Source organism: Culex pipiens, chromosome 3 (assembly GCF_016801865.2).
Source record: "Culex pipiens pallens isolate TS chromosome 3, TS_CPP_V2, whole genome shotgun sequence".
Lineage (NCBI taxonomy): Eukaryota > Metazoa > Arthropoda > Insecta > Diptera > Culicidae > Culex > Culex pipiens.
In genome coordinates, this window is record NC_068939.1 from 48,659,877 (window position 1) to 48,682,530 (window position 22,654).

At 39.6% G+C, this 22,654-nt stretch overlaps 3 protein-coding genes across 3 annotated transcripts; 2 read left to right on the plus strand and 1 right to left on the minus strand.

Annotated features, from left to right (window-relative positions):
* Nucleotides 1–3,521: 3,521 nt before the first annotated feature.
* LOC120431467 (uncharacterized) lies at nt 3,522–10,041 on the plus strand. The gene is made up of 4 exons (XM_039596581.2): nt 3,522–3,780; nt 6,437–9,464; nt 9,526–9,702; nt 9,797–10,041. The coding sequence occupies exons 1-4, from the start codon at nt 3,709–3,711 to the stop codon at nt 9,937–9,939; spliced, it is 3,420 nt and encodes a 1,139-aa protein (XP_039452515.1). The 5' UTR covers nt 3,522–3,708; the 3' UTR covers nt 9,940–10,041.
* On the minus strand, nt 9,989–11,241 carry LOC120431468 (cytochrome c oxidase assembly protein COX18, mitochondrial). Its single transcript, XM_039596582.2, has 4 exons — nt 10,799–11,241; nt 10,467–10,742; nt 10,303–10,413; nt 9,989–10,245 (listed from the first exon to the last, which is right to left on the minus strand). Exons 1-4 carry the CDS (start codon nt 11,234–11,236, stop codon nt 10,048–10,050), a joined length of 1,023 nt encoding a protein of 340 aa, XP_039452516.1. The 5' UTR covers nt 11,237–11,241; the 3' UTR covers nt 9,989–10,047.
* Nucleotides 11,242–11,933: 692 nt separating this feature from the next.
* Nucleotides 11,934–19,256, plus strand: LOC120431466 (F-box only protein 33). The gene is made up of 9 exons (XM_039596580.2): nt 11,934–12,358; nt 12,424–12,709; nt 12,886–13,041; nt 13,097–13,204; nt 13,261–13,372; nt 13,804–14,196; nt 14,251–14,328; nt 14,386–14,619; nt 14,683–19,256. The coding sequence occupies exons 2-9, from the start codon at nt 12,576–12,578 to the stop codon at nt 14,821–14,823; spliced, it is 1,356 nt and encodes a 451-aa protein (XP_039452514.1). The 5' UTR covers nt 11,934–12,358; nt 12,424–12,575; the 3' UTR covers nt 14,824–19,256.
* The last annotated feature ends 3,398 nt before the right edge of the window (nt 19,257–22,654 follow it).

A 22,654-nucleotide genomic window follows, 5' to 3' on the forward strand; every position in this document is an offset into this window, starting at 1 on the left:
TCCCTAATATTTTCTACAGATATCGCAATTTGGATGTATTTTTATGCATTTTTTTTCGAAAAAAAAAATAATCAAAATATAGTTTGTATGCTATCAATACGAACAAATTCGAATAGATGAAAATGATTTTGTATGAGTGTCTCCTAATAAGCCTGTATCAACTGATGATATTTCGGAAACTGTCGGTCCGATATTTTCAATGTTAGAAAATAAAACTTTTGCGAAATTTTCTGATCTTTTCAATAAATATAATTTGTTAGGCTGTATCTAAACAAATTGCCAGATTTTTAAAGTTCCAGAAAGAAATTGGTAGATAGTTTTCTCAGCTTTTCAAAAATATTTTTTTTAGTTGTCATAGTATGGCTTAAGCCAATTGGGTAATTCTCTACCAACTCACACGACCCCTCTTCGATTTGCGTGAAATTTTGTCCTAAGGGGTAACTTTTGTCCCTGATCACGAATCCGATGTCCATTTTTTGATATCTCGTGATGGAGGGGCGGTACGACCCCTTTCATTTTTGAACATGCGCAAAAAGAGGTGTTTTTCAATAATTTGCAGCCTGAAACGGTGATGAGATAGAAATTCGGTGTCAAAGGGACATTTATGTAAAATTAGACGCCCGATTTAATGGCGTACTCAGAATTCCGAAAAATAACGTATTTTTCATCTATAATTTAAAACATGTATTTGATTTATGAGTAAAGTTTATCAAACCTAAACGATTTATTTGTAAATATTTTAAGACTAAATTTGCAGTATTCAAGAAATTATCTAGTGTGACGTCACGGTCTCATTGACTCCCCTCCCCCCCTTTGTCACGCTTACGAAAACCCCCCTCCCCCCTTAGAGCGTGACGTACTTTATGGATGAAGCCTATGTTAGCAATTTGAGAATTTGAAAACTTGCGGATTTGGGATTTTTTAATGTGAAAATTTTGGAACCTTGGAATTTGGGATTAAGCGAATCTGGGAATCCGGAAATTTAAGAATCTGGAATCTTCGGGATTAGGGACTTTGATAATCCACGAATTTGGAATTTTTGGATTTTGGGAATTTGGAAAATTGAGAATTTGGCATTTTTGGTATCTGGAAATTTGGCAATTAGAGATTTTGGGAATCTGAGAATTTGAAAATACAGTTGACTCTCTCGTTGTCGTATTGAAGGGACCGTCGAGAGCGGGAGGTAACAAATTATAGAACGAAAAATCAAAGCGTGCTGCTTAAAGGGACTGAAACATTTATTGACAGCTGGAGCAATATTGATATAGAGTATGTAAATGAGATTTTGGAAATTTGGGAATTTGAAAATTAGGGAATTTGGGATTATTTGAATCTGGAAATTTGGGAATAAGGTATTTTTGGAATTTAAGAATCTGGGAATTCAAAATTTCATGAATGTGGCGATTTGAAAATTTAGGAATTTGGTAAATTAGGAAGTTGATAATTTGGGAATTTTGGATTTTGAGAATTTAGGAGTTTCTGATTTTGTTAATCTAGGAATTTAAGAAATGGTAGCTTCGGAAATTTGTGAATTTGGAAATTTGGGATTTTTGGAATCTGGAAATGTGCCGGGAGCCAGGAAAAAAACTGCTTATTTTTTTATTTTGCACCATGAGAGATAAACTGTTTTTTTTTGTTCCCGATAGCATGAAATTTTTCATGATTATGCGAAAAAAATGTTTAAAATGTCATGAAAATTCACTAGATAAAAATAATCACACAAGACCATAGAAAAGTGCAAACATGAAATGCCGAATCTTTATAAATCTTTCAGAAAAAATCTTTTAAATTGAGCAATGAATTGTCTTGCATGTTATTAATACACACTCTGTTATTCTAATGACTTTGTTGAAAACAAATCATGATTGATGTGAAAAAATAACTCAGCCTTTAATTGAGCTAGCAATACATCTTCAAGTCTCGTATAAAATGCTGTTTCACTTGAACCTGCAGCAACCAAAAGGCATGCACTTCTGCTCTGCCTTCAACGAACTTTAATCAAACTGCTACACCAGCAAATAAATATGCCTAGAGATGTATAGTCAGTCAGTATGCTGAACCAGGCAGCACCCAAGCCGACCACGCGCTGGAAGAACGTCACCATGAAATTGTATCAGCCGCCGTTTCATCAATTAAACCTAATTGAATTCCTGTGAAGTTGATGAAGAAGCTCTGGCACGAAGACGATGTAGTCGTCGGTTGGGACCAATTTTTCAGTTGACTTTCGAACGATGCGACAACGACCGATCTCTGTAATCAACGACGGGCCAAACAATTAATCCCAATCATAAGCTCTTGCAAGTACATATTCAAGACGATGAGCTGCGTTTTTAGGGGGAAATGGTCCAGAATAGTGTGACGTCATCGGAGGGGATCTCCCCATGTATGATGAGTGAGCATAATCCGCGGCGGTGGACCACCACTATCAGTGAAATTAGAGAGAGTGCCTCAGTTATTAGTACTGGGAAAAGGAAGAAGACCAAATCCAGTGTAGAGTCCGACTAGTGTAGAATTTCCCCTACGTAGGGGCAGAGACACTTATTGATAAGAGCTCATCTCAGTGGATGATGCTACTGAGAGGGAGAGAAAAGAGCTGTAGAACAATTTTTATTAGATGAGTGAGATTCCACATCAAATCACAGGCCTACCCTTTCCGTATTATACTCATAATAATTTTCACAAAGCATCTCAAAAATACTTGTATTAAAGTTTAGACTTGGAAAGGAGAAATCAATTTTAAGAACAAGTGATCTCAAACTAAATATAAATTTGCTAGAAAACTAACTTTAACCTGACAAGCTCAATACAATTTTTTAAGTTAAGTGATTGTACACCCAACCGGCGGTCGCATGATTGTGATACATGGTGGCATGAAAGTATATCAGAATCTGCGTGAAAACTGTCCTCATGCATTTTTTGCGATATAGGGGTATGACATTTTTGCCCGTTACCGACAATTATCGACATTACCGACGGCAGATTGATTGTATTGCAGAAAAAAAATGTTAACAGAACGAGGATTGAACCATCAACTTCTAGGTTGCTGATCCGACACGCTACCACCGCGCCATGGCACTTGATGAATGATGAGGGACAGAGCGCAAACATAATGTTCTCTTTGGAGTGTTGCTCGGGGACGCGCCATCATTATATGTGTTGGTGACTCGCGGGCAAAAATGATCTATGGGCTTGCTGCAAAAGATGTAATAAAATATAACATTTTCTGCAGCAAATCCACTGTTGCAGATTTTGAGATATATTTTTCCTTTGGGTGTAGATTAGCCATAACCCCTGAACTACTCTAAAGTGGAATTAAAAAGATTAGAAACAAATAATAGAAAAAATATTATATCTCTTTTGTCTTTTATAAAAGTTGACCAAAACATGTTTAAAACATATAAAAACCTACAACCTCCAAGAATTCCATAGCCATTTCGCGTGGAACACTTTCATCAGAGAGACACACATCCAGAGGGAGGATGATGATGACGATCGGCCTGGAGTCTGTTGACCGAGCACCATCGCCGAGAGAACCCATCCTTATCACTGTGCTTTGCGAATTCAATCCGAACGGACGTGTTTTTGGGCATCTTCTGTAATTCTGGATAGTGATACAACATCAAGCGCAGATAGTGTGTGAACCTTGGAACTTTTAGTACTGCGTTCAGTACAAACACGTGCGTTTTTCCACGTGCCCAAAAGGATAACATGGAGATCCACGAGCGTTGGTTCAGCTGGCTGTTGGTGGCGTTGGCCCTGATCGTCCACGAATCGTGTGGTGTAAGTTGAAGATCGATTAAAGTGTAGAAGAACTTGGAAGTGATGAAAGTCGTTATCAGTTTGAAGAACTGACTGGAAAGTAAACAAAGGACGAGAGAAGGACTGACCCGGAGGAATTTTACTCGAATGAGTGAACCAAATGTTGTTTGTTTTTGCTTTAAACTCGTGATTCAGACCTTTTTTTCACTGGTGTTTACTGTAATGAGACTTGTAAAACAGAAGAAAAACAATTCAGATGGGTTGTGATACGCGTGATGTGATTTCAGCGGAATTTCCTAGGAAGTGTTCCACATGTAACTTATTATCAGCAAACATCTTCTCTCCGTTACTCTGTCCTACTCTAAATGTTTGCAAATATTGCGCTGATGATTAGTGCCAAAACATCCTCACGATGAGAGTGATGTGCGTTTTATAAACTTAGTTCAGTTTCATGGCGCCTTTTGAATACTACAGAGTGAAGAGTATTCGTTATCATGCTTTTCTGGATGATCGTTTCGATGATGATGCTGGAAGGCATCTGGGTCAGGGGAGTTCGAGTAAAGTCCCTCACCTTTGATCGATGAGCAATTTGACAACATATTTTTTTTAAATTTTGGATTTGGGCAAATGACATTGTTTTTTTTAAATAATTGTTAACATTTGTATTGGTTTTTTCATATATTTTTTACATAACTAAAAGTTTTACGCAATCATTTAATGGTTGAAACCTTTTGTTTCGGTTGCTGTTTTTTTTTCTTCTTATTACCTTGTGAAGTAAAGTTAAATGTCTGTAATGATCTTTTTTGATCGTTATGGCAATATATATCTGAGGTTATAAATGCCAATTTTGTATTTTTTGTAGAGCTTAAAATTCTTTGCAAAATATTATAATTGTTATATGATTTTCCATGCTTTTTTCTAAAACAAGCTTTAAAACATTGGCAAAAAAAAGTTAGCTTAGAAATTATAACTTATATATTACAACTACTTGAGCCAATGTTATACATTCCCAGCACAACACAACAATATATTGCTCATAGAAAATTACCCTTCATTGCAAAATAACGAATGATTGTTTATTGAAAGTCAAAACATCAAAATTTTAGAAGAACATAAACCAAATTAATAAAATTTTCCTTTCATTGCAAAATTTTAGTGACTGGAACGACTTTTTATTGATAATTGAATTTGATTATTTATTCAAGTAATTATAAAGTCGAATGATTGATGATTTAACCTTAAAGAAAAAGAAGATAAAAAAACGAGAACTTGGGGAACAATTGGATTAAGACATCTCGTTTGGATTTGTTTTATTTTGAAAAATATATATTCGTTTTATTCACAATGCTTTAACTGAGTCTTGGTAAAGGTTATGATTGCTATTTTTATTAACGGTGTACATCAACCAGAGCTTTTGCACCCAGACTTTTGTTATAGACATTTAAGTATCTTCAAAATTACGGGTACTACCGTCATCAGGGGTGACATTGGGTCTGGGGGGTTAGATTGGGTCATACAAAAATGCTGACTGCTTTTTTATTCATCCCCTAAAGTACTGTCCACATAGTAATTTACAACAAAGATTGACCAATTTTACAGTCCCGTTGTTGCAGGATTGGGTCCGTAAGTTTGACAATTTTGGAATATTTATATTTCTTAGAAACATATATAAACAAAATGTTATAATAGTAGTTTATGCAACAAGTTGCAAAAAGAGGATTTTTTCAGCACGAGTCGTACATTCATCCAACGAGGTTCACCGAGCATTCAGCATTTATTTTGAAAAGTGTTGCTATTCGATTCTGTTATTTTTGGTGCAGAAAAGTAGGCTATTTCGTCGTTCAAGAATGACAGGAAAAGTAAGTAGTTTCTCAACGGAAGTGCAAAATAGTAGTTTATGCAACAAGTTGCAAAAAGAGGATTTTTTCAGCACGAGTCGTACATTTATCCAACGAGGTTCACCGAGTTGGATAAATACGAAGAGTGCTGAAAAAATCAAGTTTTGCAACAAGTTCCATACAACATTTTTTGCAATTCCGAAAAACACCCATTGAGTGAAATTTTAAGTCAAATTTTCATGTATTTTGTCAATAAATCGTTTAAATCAAAAAAAATGTTGAAAAGTGTTACTTTTCGAAACAAGTGCTGAAAAGTTCAACTTTTCAGCACCCATTTCAGTGCTGAAAAGTAGAACTTTTCAGCATTTATTTTGAAAAGTGTTGCTATTCGATTCTGTTATTTTTGGTACAGAAAAGTAGGCTGTTTCGTCGTTCAAGAATGACAGGAAAAGTAAGTAATTTCACGACGGAATTGCAAAAATTGAATTTTTGCAATTCCGTCGTGAAACTTCTTACATTTCATGTCATTCTTGAACGGTGAAAAGGCCTACTTTTCTGTACAAAAAAATAACAGAATCGATAGTGTGAAATGCATTTTAAAACACTTATCTTTTATTCAAATGTTAAGACTATGGCCTCTTTTTTTTTTTTGCCTCCAGCATTATTATTACATTGAAATTGAAAAAAATACTAGGTACTTCCGATGCTTTGTTTTTAAATTATTTTTTGTACTTTTACTTTTTTGAACCGAATTATGAAGTTATTCTAGAAAAAAAAACAAATTTGTTAGGTAAATAATGGAAAATTTCTACGAATCTCATTGGGAAAAATCTTTTCAGATCTACGACCCCCGCACCAATGGTGGTCCCAGCTTCAACATGATGCCCCAGGTCCACGGGGACTACAGCAAGGTGCACACTCACAAAGCACGCTCGTACGAGCCCAACTACGCTCGCAGTGACCACGGCTACCAGCAGCAGCAGCAACAACCCTTCCGATACGTACCACCAACCGTCCCCACTACAACCGCCAGGGTTGAAGTGCCACCACAGAAGGCCGCCTATAGAGATCTTCAGGCAGCGCCTTCGTACGACGGATATGGCAACGAGAATGCCATTCTGAGTGCGACCAACTCAAAGCTGAGACCTACTGCCGGTGAGGTTACGGGGAACTTTACGGGATTGGAGTGTCCTCCTTCGGGGTCGGGTCACTTTGTCTACATCATGGACTGTAGACAGTTCCTGAACTGCTGGAAGGGTCGTGGGTATATTCAGAGCTGTGCACCGGGAACGTTGTTCAATTCGGAAACCAACCAGTGCGATCATCCGACGAAAGTGCACTGCTTGACGTCGAACACGATGGAGGGTTACCAGAGGTTGGCACGGTTGAGGAAGCCCAAGGATCCGGTCAAGTCGGCTCCGCTTACCCAGGGTGGTCAGGATGATTTCTATGGTGGGACGGAATTGGTGGTGAGGTGTCCACCGGATGTGATTGGCTTGCGGGAGCATCCAACGGATTGTAGGAAGTTTTTGAACTGTAACAACGGTGCGACTGTGGTTCAGGATTGTGGACCTGGTACGGCGTTCAACAGGATGATGTCTGTGTGTGATCACATCCACAATGTGGATTGTAATAGGTACGGAAACTTTATTCAGCATGGACCTTCTTCTCCTTCGAATCCGGACGCGGAGGAGATTGACGTCGAGAATGTTTCGTATGACCTGGACATTCGATTCAACGGCAACGATGACGATGGGTATGTGACAACTACGGCGAGACCACGCATTCCGTTGCAGGTTCCGAAGCCAATTTATCAACGACCGGCTTCCAGTGAGGTACGACCGGTGTACGCGGCACCTCCTAGTACTACCCCGAGGATGAACCAAGCTAATACGAGGTACAATCCGCAATACTACCAGCCAAACGTGACCCCAAATGCTCGAGACTTGCACAGCGGTACCACACCACTCCCACTCAGTGAAGCACTCAAACTCTTACTTAAGCCGTACATTGCACCAAACAGTAACGTCACACTCAACATGACCAAGGTAAACTCCATGATGAACCAACCTAGTCTGGAAGTGATTGGACTGAATCCGAACAAGACATCTTCCTACGTCGCTTCTCCCTCGGACATCAACCGTCAACTGAGCGGACAGCAGCCCATCTACTACGGTGCGCCAACGTATCGACCTCCGGCACCCCAAGGGTTCCAACCGCCAACATTCAACCGACAACATGCTTCTCCTCCATACACCCAGCAACAACAACAACCGCAGTACTTCCCAGTCTACAGACCAACCACGACCACGCGTCCAGCGATAGCTGTCCGACCTCGCTTCGACGAAGGATCACCCCAGTGGCGTCCAATGGTGACGCCACCTCGAACAACCACTCCAAAGGTGGATCCCTGCAAGGACATGTTCGTGTGCGGGAACGGCAAGTGTATCGACCCGGTCAAGGTTTGCGACGGTCGAGATGACTGCGGAGCTCGCCAGGACGAACTGAACTGTGACCAGGTGGGGTACGAGGTGCGTCTTTCCGGCAAGCATCAAGGTCGCGTCGAGGTCAAGGCGTATGACAAATGGGGTTATGTGTGTGACGACAGCTTCAGCCTGGGGGCTGCGCACGTGCTTTGTCGAGAGTTGGGCTTCGCTGGAGGAGCGTTGGAGCTCAAGCCGAACTCGTTCTTCCCGCCGAATGCGGCATTGATGAACAACGGGAATCCGGTGTTTATCATGGATGAGGTGCGGTGTACGGGGAATGAGAGTTCACTGCAGGAGTGCGCCTTCTCCGGATGGGGCGTGCACGATTGTAACGCTGAAGAAGTTGTTGGGGTGGTGTGCAAGACGCCGGCGATGACCTGCCCGAACGACTACTGGCTGTGCGATACCTCGTCGGAGTGTGTCCCGGTAGGATTTTTGTGCGACAATGTGATGGACTGTGCGGACGGATCGGATGAGAGTGCCGAACACTGTAACGCACCGTTGGAGATGCGATTGGCGGATGGACCAAGCCGAACGGAGGGCCGAGTTGAAGTTAAGTACCGCGGCGTTTGGGGTACGATCTGTGACGATGAGTTTGGTCTGCGGGAGGCTCGCGTCATCTGCCGGCAGTTGGGACTGGGCAATGGAACGGCGCAGGTGCGAAAGAACAAGTACAAAGTGGGAACGGGACAGATTTGGTTGGACCAGGTGGTTTGCGGTGGAAACGAGACTTCGATTGACGACTGTATGCACTGGAGATGGGGAGAACACAACTGTAGCCATCAGGAGGATGTGGGCGTAAGCTGTGGAACGCCTCCGCAGACTTCAGCTCAGCTGAGACTTGCAACCGGCAAGTCGTTTAAATTTGACGGGGAGAGATCGGCCAAGATCTATCCGGATAGCTGCGGCCAACTGCAGGTTGATCCGAAAGCGGTCAAGCCGACATACGGTGCCCGGGTGATTCACGGTGGTGAAACTGTCTACGGACACCATCCGTGGCAAGCGGCTTTGCGAGCGAAGCGAACTGGAAAGTCCGTCCACTGGTGCGGAGCGGTACTGATCTCCAAGTATCACATCCTCACCGCTGCTCACTGCTTGATTGGTTTCCCCAAGGGAGCGTACATGATCCGGCTGGGAGATTACAATACGGATGCGCTGGAACAGGCGGAAATTGACATCTTCATCGAGGATTGGTACATCCACGAGGAGTTCCGGGTTGGACACCACATGAACAACGACATTGCCGTTGTGCTGCTCAAGACACCGATCCGTTTCAACAATTACGTTCAGCCGGTGTGTCTGCCGGCGAAGAACCAACCGTACCATGAAGGAGCGAACTGCATGATCTCCGGATGGGGCTCAACGCAGTCCGGATCTTCGAGTAAGCAATTACATGACCTGCTTTTTGATACATTGACAAATGACGATTGTTTTCCCCACAGTTCACTCCCTGGAGCTGCGAGCGGCCAAGGTTCCGCTGCTGTCGGACGTGACCTGTACCCAGCCAGAGGTGTACGGTAAAAACATTACCGCCGGTATGTTCTGCGCCGGCAGTTTAGACGGTGGAGTCGATGCTTGCGAGGGTGACTCGGGTGGCCCACTGGTTTGCAAAAATGACCGTAAGTTTGACAGATGCTTACCTTTATCGTGAACCACCTTGATCAAAGCAAACAATTTTGAAGGTGAGGTAACCATTTTTGTTTCTTATCACAGGTGGCCACACCCTTTACGGTATCATTTCCTGGGGCTCCCAGTGCGGATACGCCAACAAACCCGGCGTATACGTCAAAGTGGAACACTACCTGGACTGGATCGAGGAGAAGCTGCACCAATCTCTGCACACGTACGGCGTGTGACCCAACACTGTACCTTAAGGCGCTGTGAACAGCAGTGAAACCAACAGAATATTTGTAACATTTTTTATTGTATAATAAAGCTAGTTTTCCATATTGTTAAAAGCCCTGCTACTTTGAACTTAGTCCGACCTTGCTCAACAGTGCGCTTCCTCTCTGGGCAAACTTCTCCCGGACATGTTGGTACGGGTTGGCCAGCTCGGAAGGTACTTGAGGAACACCAACTAGGCGTTTAACTCGCGGGGACATCAGCATCAGGTTCTGGCACAGTCCGTAAGCGCTCGAGGTGACCCAGTACAGGGAGAGGCACTGAAGGGAGGAATGTTTCTCAATGTCTAAGTTATTTTAAAAACTAGATCAACTCACCGATGGTACAGTAGCGGCAACCGGAACCATCAGAACGCTGAGGCCTCGGAACACGTTGGTGAATATTCGTTGTAGTTTGGAGGACTCTCGAGTTCGAGCAGCATTTTGAATCTTAAAAATATTAAAATTAGCATATTTCGGATTCAAAACCTATGGTCATCTACCTCAATGATTGCCAAATTGATCAATCCCATCGCGACCGGCAGTATCAGCGAGTGGTCCACCTCGGTCAGGTTCGGTATCCAGCCAAACCCGCCCAGCGTCAGCTCGGTGAACGTAATCTGGGCCTCAATCGAGCCCGGATCGGGCAGCATATGTACCATGTTCCGGTACGAAACGGACATCATCACCCACAGCGGTATCTGTCCCCACAGCACGATCATCGTTTTGGCTGGGTGACAGTTCTCGCGGATAACCAGCTTGTCCCACTGCTTCTTGAGCTGTATGAAAGATTGGTTTGTAATGCTGGATCTAACAGTTAAAAGAAACCACTTACCGATCGATTGTACGTTATCCGCGCCTCTTGTTCCGTCCAGTTGTACTTCTTAATCGCGTACGCGGTTTCCAGCTTGAGCCCCTTCACGATCTCGGGCATCTCCAGGGAGATCTTCTCCAGCCGGGCAACGATTTTGTTCTGATAGATGGCCAGAGGAAGTGTGACGAGCGATCGCATCAGTACGGTCGACAGGATGACCGATGCCCACCAGGGAAGCCCGGTGAAGTCATGGATGTTGACTAGACCTTGCTGGACGTACGCTACCGGCGTGCTCTGTGACATGGTCGTCCACAGAGACGTTACGGTGCTGTCCATGGAGAAGTTGCGGGTTGCAGGTTGGGTTGTTTGGAACTTTTCAGGTGGACTAAGCCAGGTGCTTCCAGCGTAGATGATCCTCGCACCTCGAGTAGGTCGCATCATGACTCGTAGGTAGCTCATCGTGTAAAGTTACAAATTTTGCTTACAAACTAGTCTTAAATTCTAATTTTCTTAGCCTAAACAGCAGCTCCTTTCGTAGGAGGTTCTTCTTTGGTCGCTACTCCGGCTTAGTACTGCTCGGCCCTCAGTCGACGGGCGTAGCGTCCCAGGCAGGCCAACACGCCGACGGTACCTATGACGAGGCCAAGAATTAGTGCGACGGTATCAGCAAAGTCCATGCCGGATGCGTCCGCCCGGTCTACGCTGAGCACTAGCAGGCACAGCGAAATCAACAGGACAAACTGAATCATCGCGTCGGAAGTGCTACAAGAGTTTGACACACGGCTACAGGTTAAACTATCGAGGTTCCGGAACGGGGACGGAATCAGTGTGTTGTTTGAAAATTGAAGCAAAATTGACTTACTGATAAGAAGGATCCGAATGATTCAGCTGAGATCCTGCAATCTTTGTTATTATTTTGACAGTTGTTTGTTTTGATTTATTCATCCACTTTCAGCTGTTCCTTTCGCAGTCAAGGTGGATTGTGTTGCAATCCAGAGCTGGTATTAATCGTTTTTGATGAGGTTCTTCAACACTCAAAATGCAGATTTTCTTGAGGTTCACCACACAGATCAAGATCTGCACGAGAAGAACGAATCACAAAATGAATGACAATATCAACAGATTGAAATCACAAGCCATTTTTCCAATGAGCATAAGATTTCATTGAGGTTCACCACACATAACAAGATCTGGACGAACAAGAACGAATCACAATATAAATGACAATAACAACAGATTCAAAACACAAGGCAATTCGATCCCACTGAAGAGCCAAGTGCAAATTCACCAGGTAGTTTTGAAAGTCCTGTTACCAAATTAGAGGAAGCTGGCACTCTGCGAACCTCCCAAACAATCAAGCCACCTTCAGTCGGCCCACGGGGAACGCACCGAAACTGGAACTGTCACTTGCGTGCAGCGCAGATAGAAAAATAAACGAAACAAACTTTTCACAACAATGACAGGCAAGGAGTAACAAAAACAAAAAGGAAATTTTCACAGATCATCGACAGAAACGCAAATTAATCTAAAATTAACGCTTTTATGCAACGTTTCGACCGCTTTCCCTAACCGTGGCCACAGGTTGATCCCGAAAACGGTGACGAACGTGAATCTGGATCTAAAGAGTGTTTGCACCTTTGTTTCAGGCTAGAAAATCGAATTTAAAAGGCAAGCAGTAGAAAAAAAGAAAGTTCATCAGCCCTCACAACAAAGAGTGCAAGGTAGTGCGAAAGAAAAAAAAACAGCTGAAAGAACAGGTACTCTTTGCACAATTCTTATTGGAGACGACGTGCGAGGGATGAGCAAGGGTTCCAACTGGGGCGAACTGCCGGCCCTCGTCCTCACGAACCTGTTCCAGTATCTGGACTATCACGACCGTCTGCAGGCCTCGGCCGTTTGCTGGCACTGGCGCTCCGTTATCTTCCAGCCAAGGTGAGGAAGGTTATTGCGTTGAAGGCGTTGCGTAGTCACACCTCTCTCTGTTGCGCCTCGGCATTGCGATTCGCAAATTGTGCAAGCTTCTACGACGTTCGCTTTCAATCGATGTCGTGATACTTACTTGAGGAATGTCTGATTGAATTGAATCTAATAACATCTTTTCTTACAAGATTCTTCAAGGGAATCCACTTCGATGTGGCTCGGGAGAACAACAAGAAGAACAGCTTCTTTCTGCAGTCGCTGGCGCACATTATCAGCGCCGCCAAGATTTCTTTCGATTCGTGCAATCTGTACGATGTAGAGCTGGCCACGGAAATCCTCTACAAGTAAGACTACTTTTTTTGACGATTTGTAATGAAGTTAATTATTCTAGTTTTGCAGGCTCAGCAAAAGCTCCTGTCTCTCTAGCTTGTCGCTTCAACCGAAATATGCCACCCTGGTAACACCGGGACGGTTCTACTCCGAGGAAGAATGGAACTACATCTACAAGTAAGATATTTGAAGTAACTTGTAACATCTGCGTCTAACATTCCTATACCTTGCAGACTCTTCGTTGAGCCCATCAAAGCGCTGCTTAGCCGGCCGAACCCACCCTTCAAGGAGCTCGATCTGGGATGCTCGGAAATCCTGACGCTCCATGCCGCTGACTTTTTGAACGTAAGTTTTGGGTGAAACTGATTAAAAACCATTTAACTCTCTTTTCAGAATTTTACTAAAGTGGCGCGAAATTGAGTGGTGCAAGTTTTGCGTGTAGCTGTCACTTTCGTGTAACGAAAGTTTGACAGCATCGCAGCAAGCTGAGCGCAGACACAACGGTGTAGTAGCTGTCAGCTAGCTGTTTTCAGAAATCGTCAAACTTTCGATCCAAAATTGGAATGTTTTAATCGCAACAATTTTAATATACGCTAGTGGAGCAGAATGCGCTGCTTGATGGTGGCACCAAGCCCGACATATCCACTCGGATCAAGAAATTCAGATTTGCTTTCGCAAATCTTTGCAATCTGTGACGGTCTTACCAAATCAGACAGTCTCTGAATACCTTCAAGATTTCCAAACCAAGTTCATAAAATTCACATTGACTCCCGCAGAGCTGCCCCCGGCCCCAGTTCCTGCAGCGGCTGGGGTTCGCCTCGGTTAAGCAGGACCCCAGCCACTACGCGCTCAGTGCCATCGAGCCGACCCTGTTCGAGAAGTGCCAGGCGCTGCAGCAGCTCTCGCTCGACTACGACACCATGTGCGACGAGTTTCTGCAGACGCTGCAGCTGTTGCCCCTGCGGCGCCTCACCATCCACGTGCACGGTCTGGACGAGGAACATCCGGGCATATCGGAGGGGGCGTGGGCCACGTTCTGCGCGAAGAACCCGCAGACCGAGCTGCATCTGACGCTGGTGTGCGCGTACGAAGCGGTGGACATCCTGCACAGTCACATCCTGCGCCCGTCGATGCCGCTGTCCCACCTGAAGGTGCTGTTCTGTGAGAGGGTGAGGGTCGTTAAATCTAGTTAAAGACGAGGTTTAACAGAGTTTCTTTTCAAGATCAACTGCGACGCCTTGGAGTACCTTTCTCGTTACTACAAGGAAACCCTGAAAAGTATGATCTGGGTTGATTCAATGGTACGTTTGCCACTCCCTAAACTGTAGTTCTTAATTAATCAAGTCTCAATCGCGCAGCGCATCCAGGAGTACCGAAACATCATGGAGCTCGTCCTTCGCACCGAGCAGGACCCGCTGGTAATGATGGCGTGGCGCTGCAAGAAACTCGAGGAGATCGTCATCCACGGTTACGTGCTGGATCCGCACAACCTCGTTGGGATTTCCCGACTGCGTGGTAGGGATCTAAAGGTCCTCGAGGTGTCCCGTATCGACCTATCGATGCCGTCGGTCATGATGACGCCCTTCATCGAGGTTAGTCACACCAAAATTTTGCATTTAAAATCGCCTAACCTTAACCTCGAATTTCGCCAACAGGAAATCAGCACCCAGCTGGGACAAAAGTGGGCACCGCTGGATCCGAAAACACTACCAGCGGCACTCGGCTTCTATCCGGTGTCGGACGACGTCCGTGATCAGTACATTTTGCGCTACATTCGCAACGGTAGCTCAACCTAGACAGTGAAGCTGAACGCAAGGTAGGTTAATCCCAACGAAGCAAAGTGATCCTCGATCGATCGGCGTCGGCAGTTAGCTTGAAGCACGACGCAGTTGGAGTTTTGGACGGGCATGCACGTGGTAGAAGTATAGCACATTATAGTAAAAGGAAAATTGTGGAAAGAGTACTCTATAAAGTTACACTTATAAATCTTCATCGTATTTCGTAAGGAAACGCAAGGAAGCGTCCTATAGATCGGTAAGGTGCGCATTCCTCCCCACAACAACAGCTTAACCCGTTGCGCGCGAAAGTCAATTTAGTGTGTGTGGAAATATCGGAATGCTTTCACTTCAGTTAGAGCGCCGCAGCTTGAAGCAACAGCGAAACATTACCTTAAACACGAAGCAAAACGAAACACCGAGGCAAACCCTACTCTAGATAAATTTGGTTTAGAATGAAGTGAGATTTGTTAGAGGAAAATTGCATTAAATTGTGCAATCGAGATTGAGGATGAAGTAGGAAAAAGAAAAGAAAAACGACTCTTTTAAGAGAAAACACACAAACCGATGTACAGAGCAAACAACAACAACAACAGATCTGTGATTTATTTTTGCGGTTAAGATATTTATTTTTCATATATTTTCGAATTTATTGATTGTATGTATACAGAACATCAAACAACTGAAATTATATAGTGTTATATATTTTGTTTTCTTCAAAAATATTTATTAAAAAATTAGGTTAGCAATCATATTGACAAAAAGTGTGCTTGGGCATTAGCCTGTCCCATTTTGAGGTCATGTCGAGGAATTTCAGGTGCTCACTTCTTAAATGATAGATTATGATGTTAGGAACAATGTTTTCTTAGACAAGAAAAAATAATAAAATACTTTCTCGCACCCCCTAGTCGATTTACTGAAAAATGTCACTTTTTTGAACAAATTTTCTAAAATCGCTTGGAATCAATACAAAAACTGATTCGATCTGGTGAGTATTATCTTCAAACGATAGGTTTTTGTCCATAGATTAAGATGCACTATCAATATTGGACCAAAATCTAAGTTTTTGGACTCTCCCAGGCGGATTTATGTCGAAAAAATCGCATTTTTTTGAAACTTTTTTCAGAAATGCTCATTTAATTTAGGGTAGTCTATTTTTCCCAGTAAAACCAATACATGCAGCTTGTAGGAAATTTCATGGCGAACATTTTTCCCTCTGAGAAAATGCAATTTCGACACTCCAGAGCCGAGATATTTAAGTTTTAGTGAGGAAAAAAGTGCCAATTTTCAAAATTTCTCAGAATTCAGAAGCAAGGCCTACTAATTACCCGATGTTGCAAGCATGTGTCGCAAAGGTCAGGGTATGCTTTCTTATAGTAATTTTGGCCGCTGAATCCGAATCTGAAATCAAATTTCGTGTAAACAGTGATGTTTTGTAGCTACACCCTTTTGGAATGTTATTTGCGTGATTAAATCGCTGCCATTCAAATTGCTTGCAAGTTCGGTCATACTTTTTTCGGTTTTCGTAAATACCACTTTGATTCAGCGATTTTCCACTCTCCATATCAAAAAGATTTGTTTTGTATGGAAATTGGGGAGGAGGGGGTCCACGTGGTTTATGGATAGTCCCTAAGCCACCACCAAATAACAATATGCGATTTTTCGAATTGCTTAAGATAATCAAAACGTAAAAAACATTTAACAGATCTGTAAGTAAAAAATCAATCAAAGTGGAACGAAAACCGAGAAAAGTATGACCGAACTTGCAAGCAATTTGAATGGCAGCGATTTAATTACGCAAATAACATTCCAAAAGGGTGTAGCTACAAAACATCACTGTTTACACGAAATTTGATTTCAGATTCGGATTCAGCGGCCAAAATTACTATAAGAAAGCATACCCTGACCTTTGCGATACATGCTTGCAACATCGGGTAATTAATAGGCCTTGCTTCTGAATTCTGAGAAATTTTGAAAATTGGCACTTTTTTCCTCACTAAAACTTAAATATCTCGGCTCTGGAGTGTCGAAATTGCATTTTCTCAGAGGGAAAAATGTTCGCCATGAAATTTCCTACAAGCTGCATGTATTGGTTTTACTGGGAAAAATAGACTACCCTAAATTAAATGAGCATTTCTGAAAAAAGTTTCAAAAAAATGCGATTTTTTCGACATAAATCCGCCTGGGAGAGTCCAAAAACTTAGATTTTGGTCCAATATTGATAGTGCATCTTAATCTATGGACAAAAACCTATCGTTTGAAGATAATACTCACCAGATCGAATCAGTTTTTGTATTGATTCCAAGCGATTTTAGAAAATTTGTTCAAAAAAGTGACATTTTTCAGTAAATCGACTAGGGGGTGCGAGAAAGTATTTTATTATTTTTTCTTGTCTAAGAAAACATTGTTCCTAACATCATAATCTATCATTTAAGAAGTGAGCACCTGAAATTCCTCGACATGACCTCAAAATGGGACAGGCTATTGGGCATGGCTCAAACCCCTAAAGGTGGTGTTCTATTGTGGGAAACCGTGTTTCGAATTATGTAAAATTTCAGTTTCGAAAGATAATGTGCGTGTGTTATCCCACCAATTTAATATACGTAGGCCGGCTACGAAATTCTGGAAAGGGCTGTTCTTAGCCAAGTTAGGGTGGATCCAAAAATAGAAATTTTCGAAAAATAATAATCTAAGAACATTTCATGACTTCTCGACAGATGACAGGAAAAGTAAGTAGTTTCACAACGGAGCCAACTTATAAATTGGGTGAAAAATTAGTTTTCCTAAGTGAGTCTTGGAACTTTTCGTCCAAGTGGAAAAATAATAGGCGGAATAAGTGTTAACTTAGCAAACAAAAGAGTAATTTTTTTCGCGTTGTTACACATGTTTGGGAATGAAAAAACAATATGGCGCAGCAGGCCTTGCGTGCGCTCGCTCGATCGTTGTCGTTGTGTTGGTGTCATCTCGCTGCTGAGGCCGAGGGGTCGGCACACGGTTTAATTACCAATAGTAAGCAGTTCTCTCAGATATCGGTCATTCGATTTTTTTTTGTATCGATATCGTTTTTGTATGGAAAGCTGCCAAATTTGTATGGAAAATTATATGGACAAACTAATGATGCAAAATGGCTTCTTCGGACATACCGAAGGCACCAAAAAAGTTTCAGTCGGGTTAAAAATTACAAAAAATATCATTTTAATTAAAATTATCAAATTTATCAACTCGTGTAGGCACCCTAATGTAGCCTTGTATGGAAGAACTAATGATGCAAAATGGCTTATTTAATAAACAAATAATTAGAAAGAAATTTTCATATTGCGAATTATGAAATTATTAGTATTTTCAAAAAAAAAAGATTCTTTGTTAGAATTTGAGTATTTAACACAAAAAAAACACTGATCTTTGAAAATCTAAAACATATTCAAAACAAAAAAACATATTTTTTTTTTTTTCATATTGCGAATTATGAAATTATTAGTATTTTCAAAAAAAAAGATTCTTTGTTAGAATTTGAGTATTTAACACAAAAAAAAACACTGATCTTTAAAAATTTAAAACATATTTAATTTTCACATTTTTTAATAGAGGTTTTATGGTGTATTTTTAAACCAAAAACCATGCACCAAGCACACTAATTCCATTACAAAATCATCCAATTATGTTACTGAGTTAAATTTTCCGTTGAAAATTGTGGTGATAAATTGTAGATCACGCACGGTTTGTTAAGAGCGAAAGGTGATTAAGGTATTAAAGACGAAGACTACAAAAGCTCTACTGTTGCTCTAAATTAGCAGGCAATCGAAGCAAGATTCAAGAATAATAGACACAAAATATATTCATCTGCATGCAACCCAATCGGTATTAGGTTTTACGCCGTGACGTCATTTGACAGCTCGTGTGCACTATTTACATGGTCTTCGTCGATTTTCGACGAAATTCCCCGAACAAAATCGACGACCGCATCGAACTATGCTAAGTCTATGTAAACAGTGCACTCCTTTCTAACCTCCAAATCGAGGCGGCGTAAAACCTAATTTTATATATTGTATCTCTAGAAGTGATTATAAACACTAGACAAACAGAAAAAAATGGAAGAGGAGGAATGATTTGTGTACTGTGTACCTTAACGGAAAAAAAAGATTATGAAAAAAAACAAACTGTAAGCAAAATCAAATCGAATGCAAGAATAATATCTTTAAACATATTTTTATACACTTATAATATGACTTATCCCGAAACTGAAGATTGAATTTACGTTATGTCTCAAACAAAACCGTTTCGTTATTTCCCCTAGTCAGCAAAGAGAGCAAGTCAAAACGCGGAGTGAACAACTCACAAAAAAAAACACAAAGTGAACTAGGAAAATGAAAAGTTTGCTAAGAGAACAACACACAAACACTAATCAGTTAAGGAAGTGCTAGCAAGGAACCGAAACACATCCTCAACGAGTAGAACATTTAACACAAAATGCTAGAACGAAATTGTGGCACGCTAGCACGAAACAAAACAACATGGAACAAAACACACAGAGAACAGAGAATTTCTTACCGTCGAAACCGTCCCTTCCGAACTCGGTCGAAACACTTTTTGATAGCAACAGAGCAAACTCAGAAAACAAACATACAGAAGCGCCAGAAGGGAACAAACCAAAACAGAAATAATAAAACACTCACAAATGTAAACAAAGAAACAAATGCCATGAAGATCAAGCAACAGCGTGCCTAAGCGAAGCAAAACAAAAACAAGAATCAACAACAAATGTGTTACACAAAACTAAGTTAGAGAAAAATGAAGCAGAAGAAGAAGATGCAAGCAAAACGACAAAGAACATAACAACAATTCCTTAACGCAACAAATTAGAACTGTGATAATATCGAAATATGAAGATGATAACAACACATACAACAAGCAAACAAGCAACACAAGTGAAACTAACTGATTATAAAGGAGGAGAAGGAAGAAGAAGAAACAAACAAACAGATATCGAAACACAAACAAAAGCGGATTTTTAGCGGGAAAAAAAGAAAACCAACAAAAGTGTTACAGCAAATCCAGTCCACTGCGAGGATGAATCATATAGAATAAAGCAACAGAAAAAAAAGATTATAATTTTTCCGTTCTTGGTGAGGCAAACCAACACACACACAAACAAACAAAAACACGGCATGATATTTATTTCAACTGAGCAGAAATGTAACATTCTTTTTTTTGGATATCTTATTTATTCTTCTATATATGGTTATGGAATTTGTAGACAAAGAGTGTGTTATAAATATTTAGATAAATGTATGTATTTGACGTATCAACAAAAGAAACCAAGTAAAAAAGTAGCAAAAAAAAGAGAGAAAAGTTTACTTATTATAATCAAAACAAAATATTACACTAGCGTAAGCAGAGTGCATCTCAAATGCTACCGAATAGATGTTAGTGTTTCTAACTTAACCCTCAACACTAGTGGATTCCCCGTAGAATTCTGATTTTCGTTAACAACAACTCGAATTGGAGAGCGTATTCGTCAAAAGTGCAATATTTTAAAAGTGTGTTTAACTTTGTTTTGTCATTTATTGACTCAAACACATAATTCCGGTATGAAGTGGTTAAAATAATAACAAATATAGAATGGTTCAAAAGATCAAAGCCAGAAAAGAGCAAATTTATAGAAGAAAAGTGCATAACGGAAACAAACGATGCCATTGTTATAGCTAGCGAAGCAATGATAAGAAAATAATATGAAATATAAATAGAAGATGCACACAAAGTGTGTAATAGAAGGTGTGCTAACGTTTATCACATAAAAAGACAAGCGAAAGAGGTAAAGTGATGTTGAGGATCTTTGGTAACTAAAAATGAATCTTGTTGAAAACGTTTTGAACATTGAACACTCTGATTACACCAAGCGATTGAAATATTGTGATTCTAAATTGATTTTATCCTAAATTTTGCTTGAAATTTAGGAAAAAATATGTTTGAAATTTCAAAACATTCTAAATTCTGAACTTCTGAAATCCTAAACTTCAAAACTTTTTCAATCCAAAACTTCTTAAATTCTAACCTTCTATACTTCTTAAATTCAGAATTTCTGGACTTCTTAAATTCTAAACATCCTCAATTCTAAACTTCTTTAATTGTTAAATTCTAAACATTTGAACTTCTTAATTTTTTTTTTAACTTCTAAACTTCTTAAATTCATAATTTCTAAACTTCTTAAATTCTGAACTTCTAACCTTCTTAACTTCTTAAAATCTAAACTGTAAGTTTCTTAAATTATAAACTTCTCAACTTCTAAACTTCTAACATTCTAAACTTCTTAAATTAAAACTTCTAAACTTTTAAACTTCTTACATTTTTTCCTTCTTAACTTCTAAACTTCTTAAATTCTAAATTTCTAAACTTCTTAATTTCTAAACTTCTAACCTTCTTAATTTCTACAATTCTAAACTTTTAAATTTTTAAATTCTAAACTTCTTAACTTCTAAACTTGTTAAATTCTTAACTTCTTAAATTCTAAGTTTCTCAATTTTTTACTTCTTAAATTCTGAACTTCTAATCTTTTAAACTTCTTAAATTCTAAACTTTCAACCTTCTAAATTTCTTAAATTCTAAACATCTCAACTTCTAACCTTCTAAACTTCTTAAATTATAAACTTCTAAAAATTTAAGCTTCTTCAATTCTAAACTTTTAAACTTCTTAAATTCCCAACTTTTAAACTTCTTAAATTATAAATTTCTAAACTTCTAAAATTTTAAACTTCTAACTTTCTAAATTTCTTGATTTCATACTTCCTAAATTCTAAACTTCTCAACGTTTAACTTTCTTAACATCGTAAATTCTTAATTTATTAAATTCTAAGCTTCTAAACTTTTAAAATTCTTAAATTCTTAATTAATTAAATTCTAAACTTCAAAAATTCTTCAATTCAAAACTTCTTAAATTCTAAACCTCTGATTACTTCAAGCGATTGAAATTGTGTGATCCTAAATTGGTTTTATCCTAAATTTTGATTGAAATTTAGGAAAAAATGTATTTTAAATTTCAAAACATTATAAATTCTGAACTTCAAAAATTCTTAACTTCGAAGCTTCTTAAATTATAATTTTCTAGACTTCTTAAATTCTGAATTTCTAAGCTTCTTAAATTCTAAACTTCTTAAATCCAAACTTCTTAAATTGCGAACTTCTTAAATTGCGAACTTCTTAAATTCAAAACTTCTTAAATTCTTAACTTCTGTAATTCCTAAATTTAAAACTTTTGAACTTCTTAAATTCTAAACTTTTAGTTTCTCAAATCATGAATTTCTCAACTTCTAATCTTTTAACCTTCTAAACTTCTTAAATTCCAAACTTCTAAACTTCTTAAGTTCTAAATTTCTTAACTTCTTAAATTCTGACCTTCTTAATTTCTTAAATTCTTAATTTTTAAATTCTTAAATTCTAAACTTCTCAACTTCGAAACTTGTTAAATTCTTAATTTCTTAAATTCTAAACTTCTAAAATTCTAAACTTCTAATCTTAAAAACTTTTTAAATTCTAAACTTTTTAAATTCTAAACTTCTTAAATTCTAAACTTCTAAAATTCTAAACTTCTTAAATTTTTAACTTCTTAAATTCTTAACTTCTTAAATTCTTAACTTCCAACCTTCTAAATTTCTTAAATTCTAAACCTCCTAAATTCTAAACTTCTTAATTTCTTAAATTTTAAACTTCAAATAAATTTAACTTCTTAAATTCTTTTCTTCTAACCTTTTAAGCATCTTAAATTAGAAATTTTCTAAACTTCTTAAATTTTAAACTTTTAACTTTCTAAATTTCTTAAATTATAAACTTCTCAACGTTTAACTTTCTAAACTTCTTA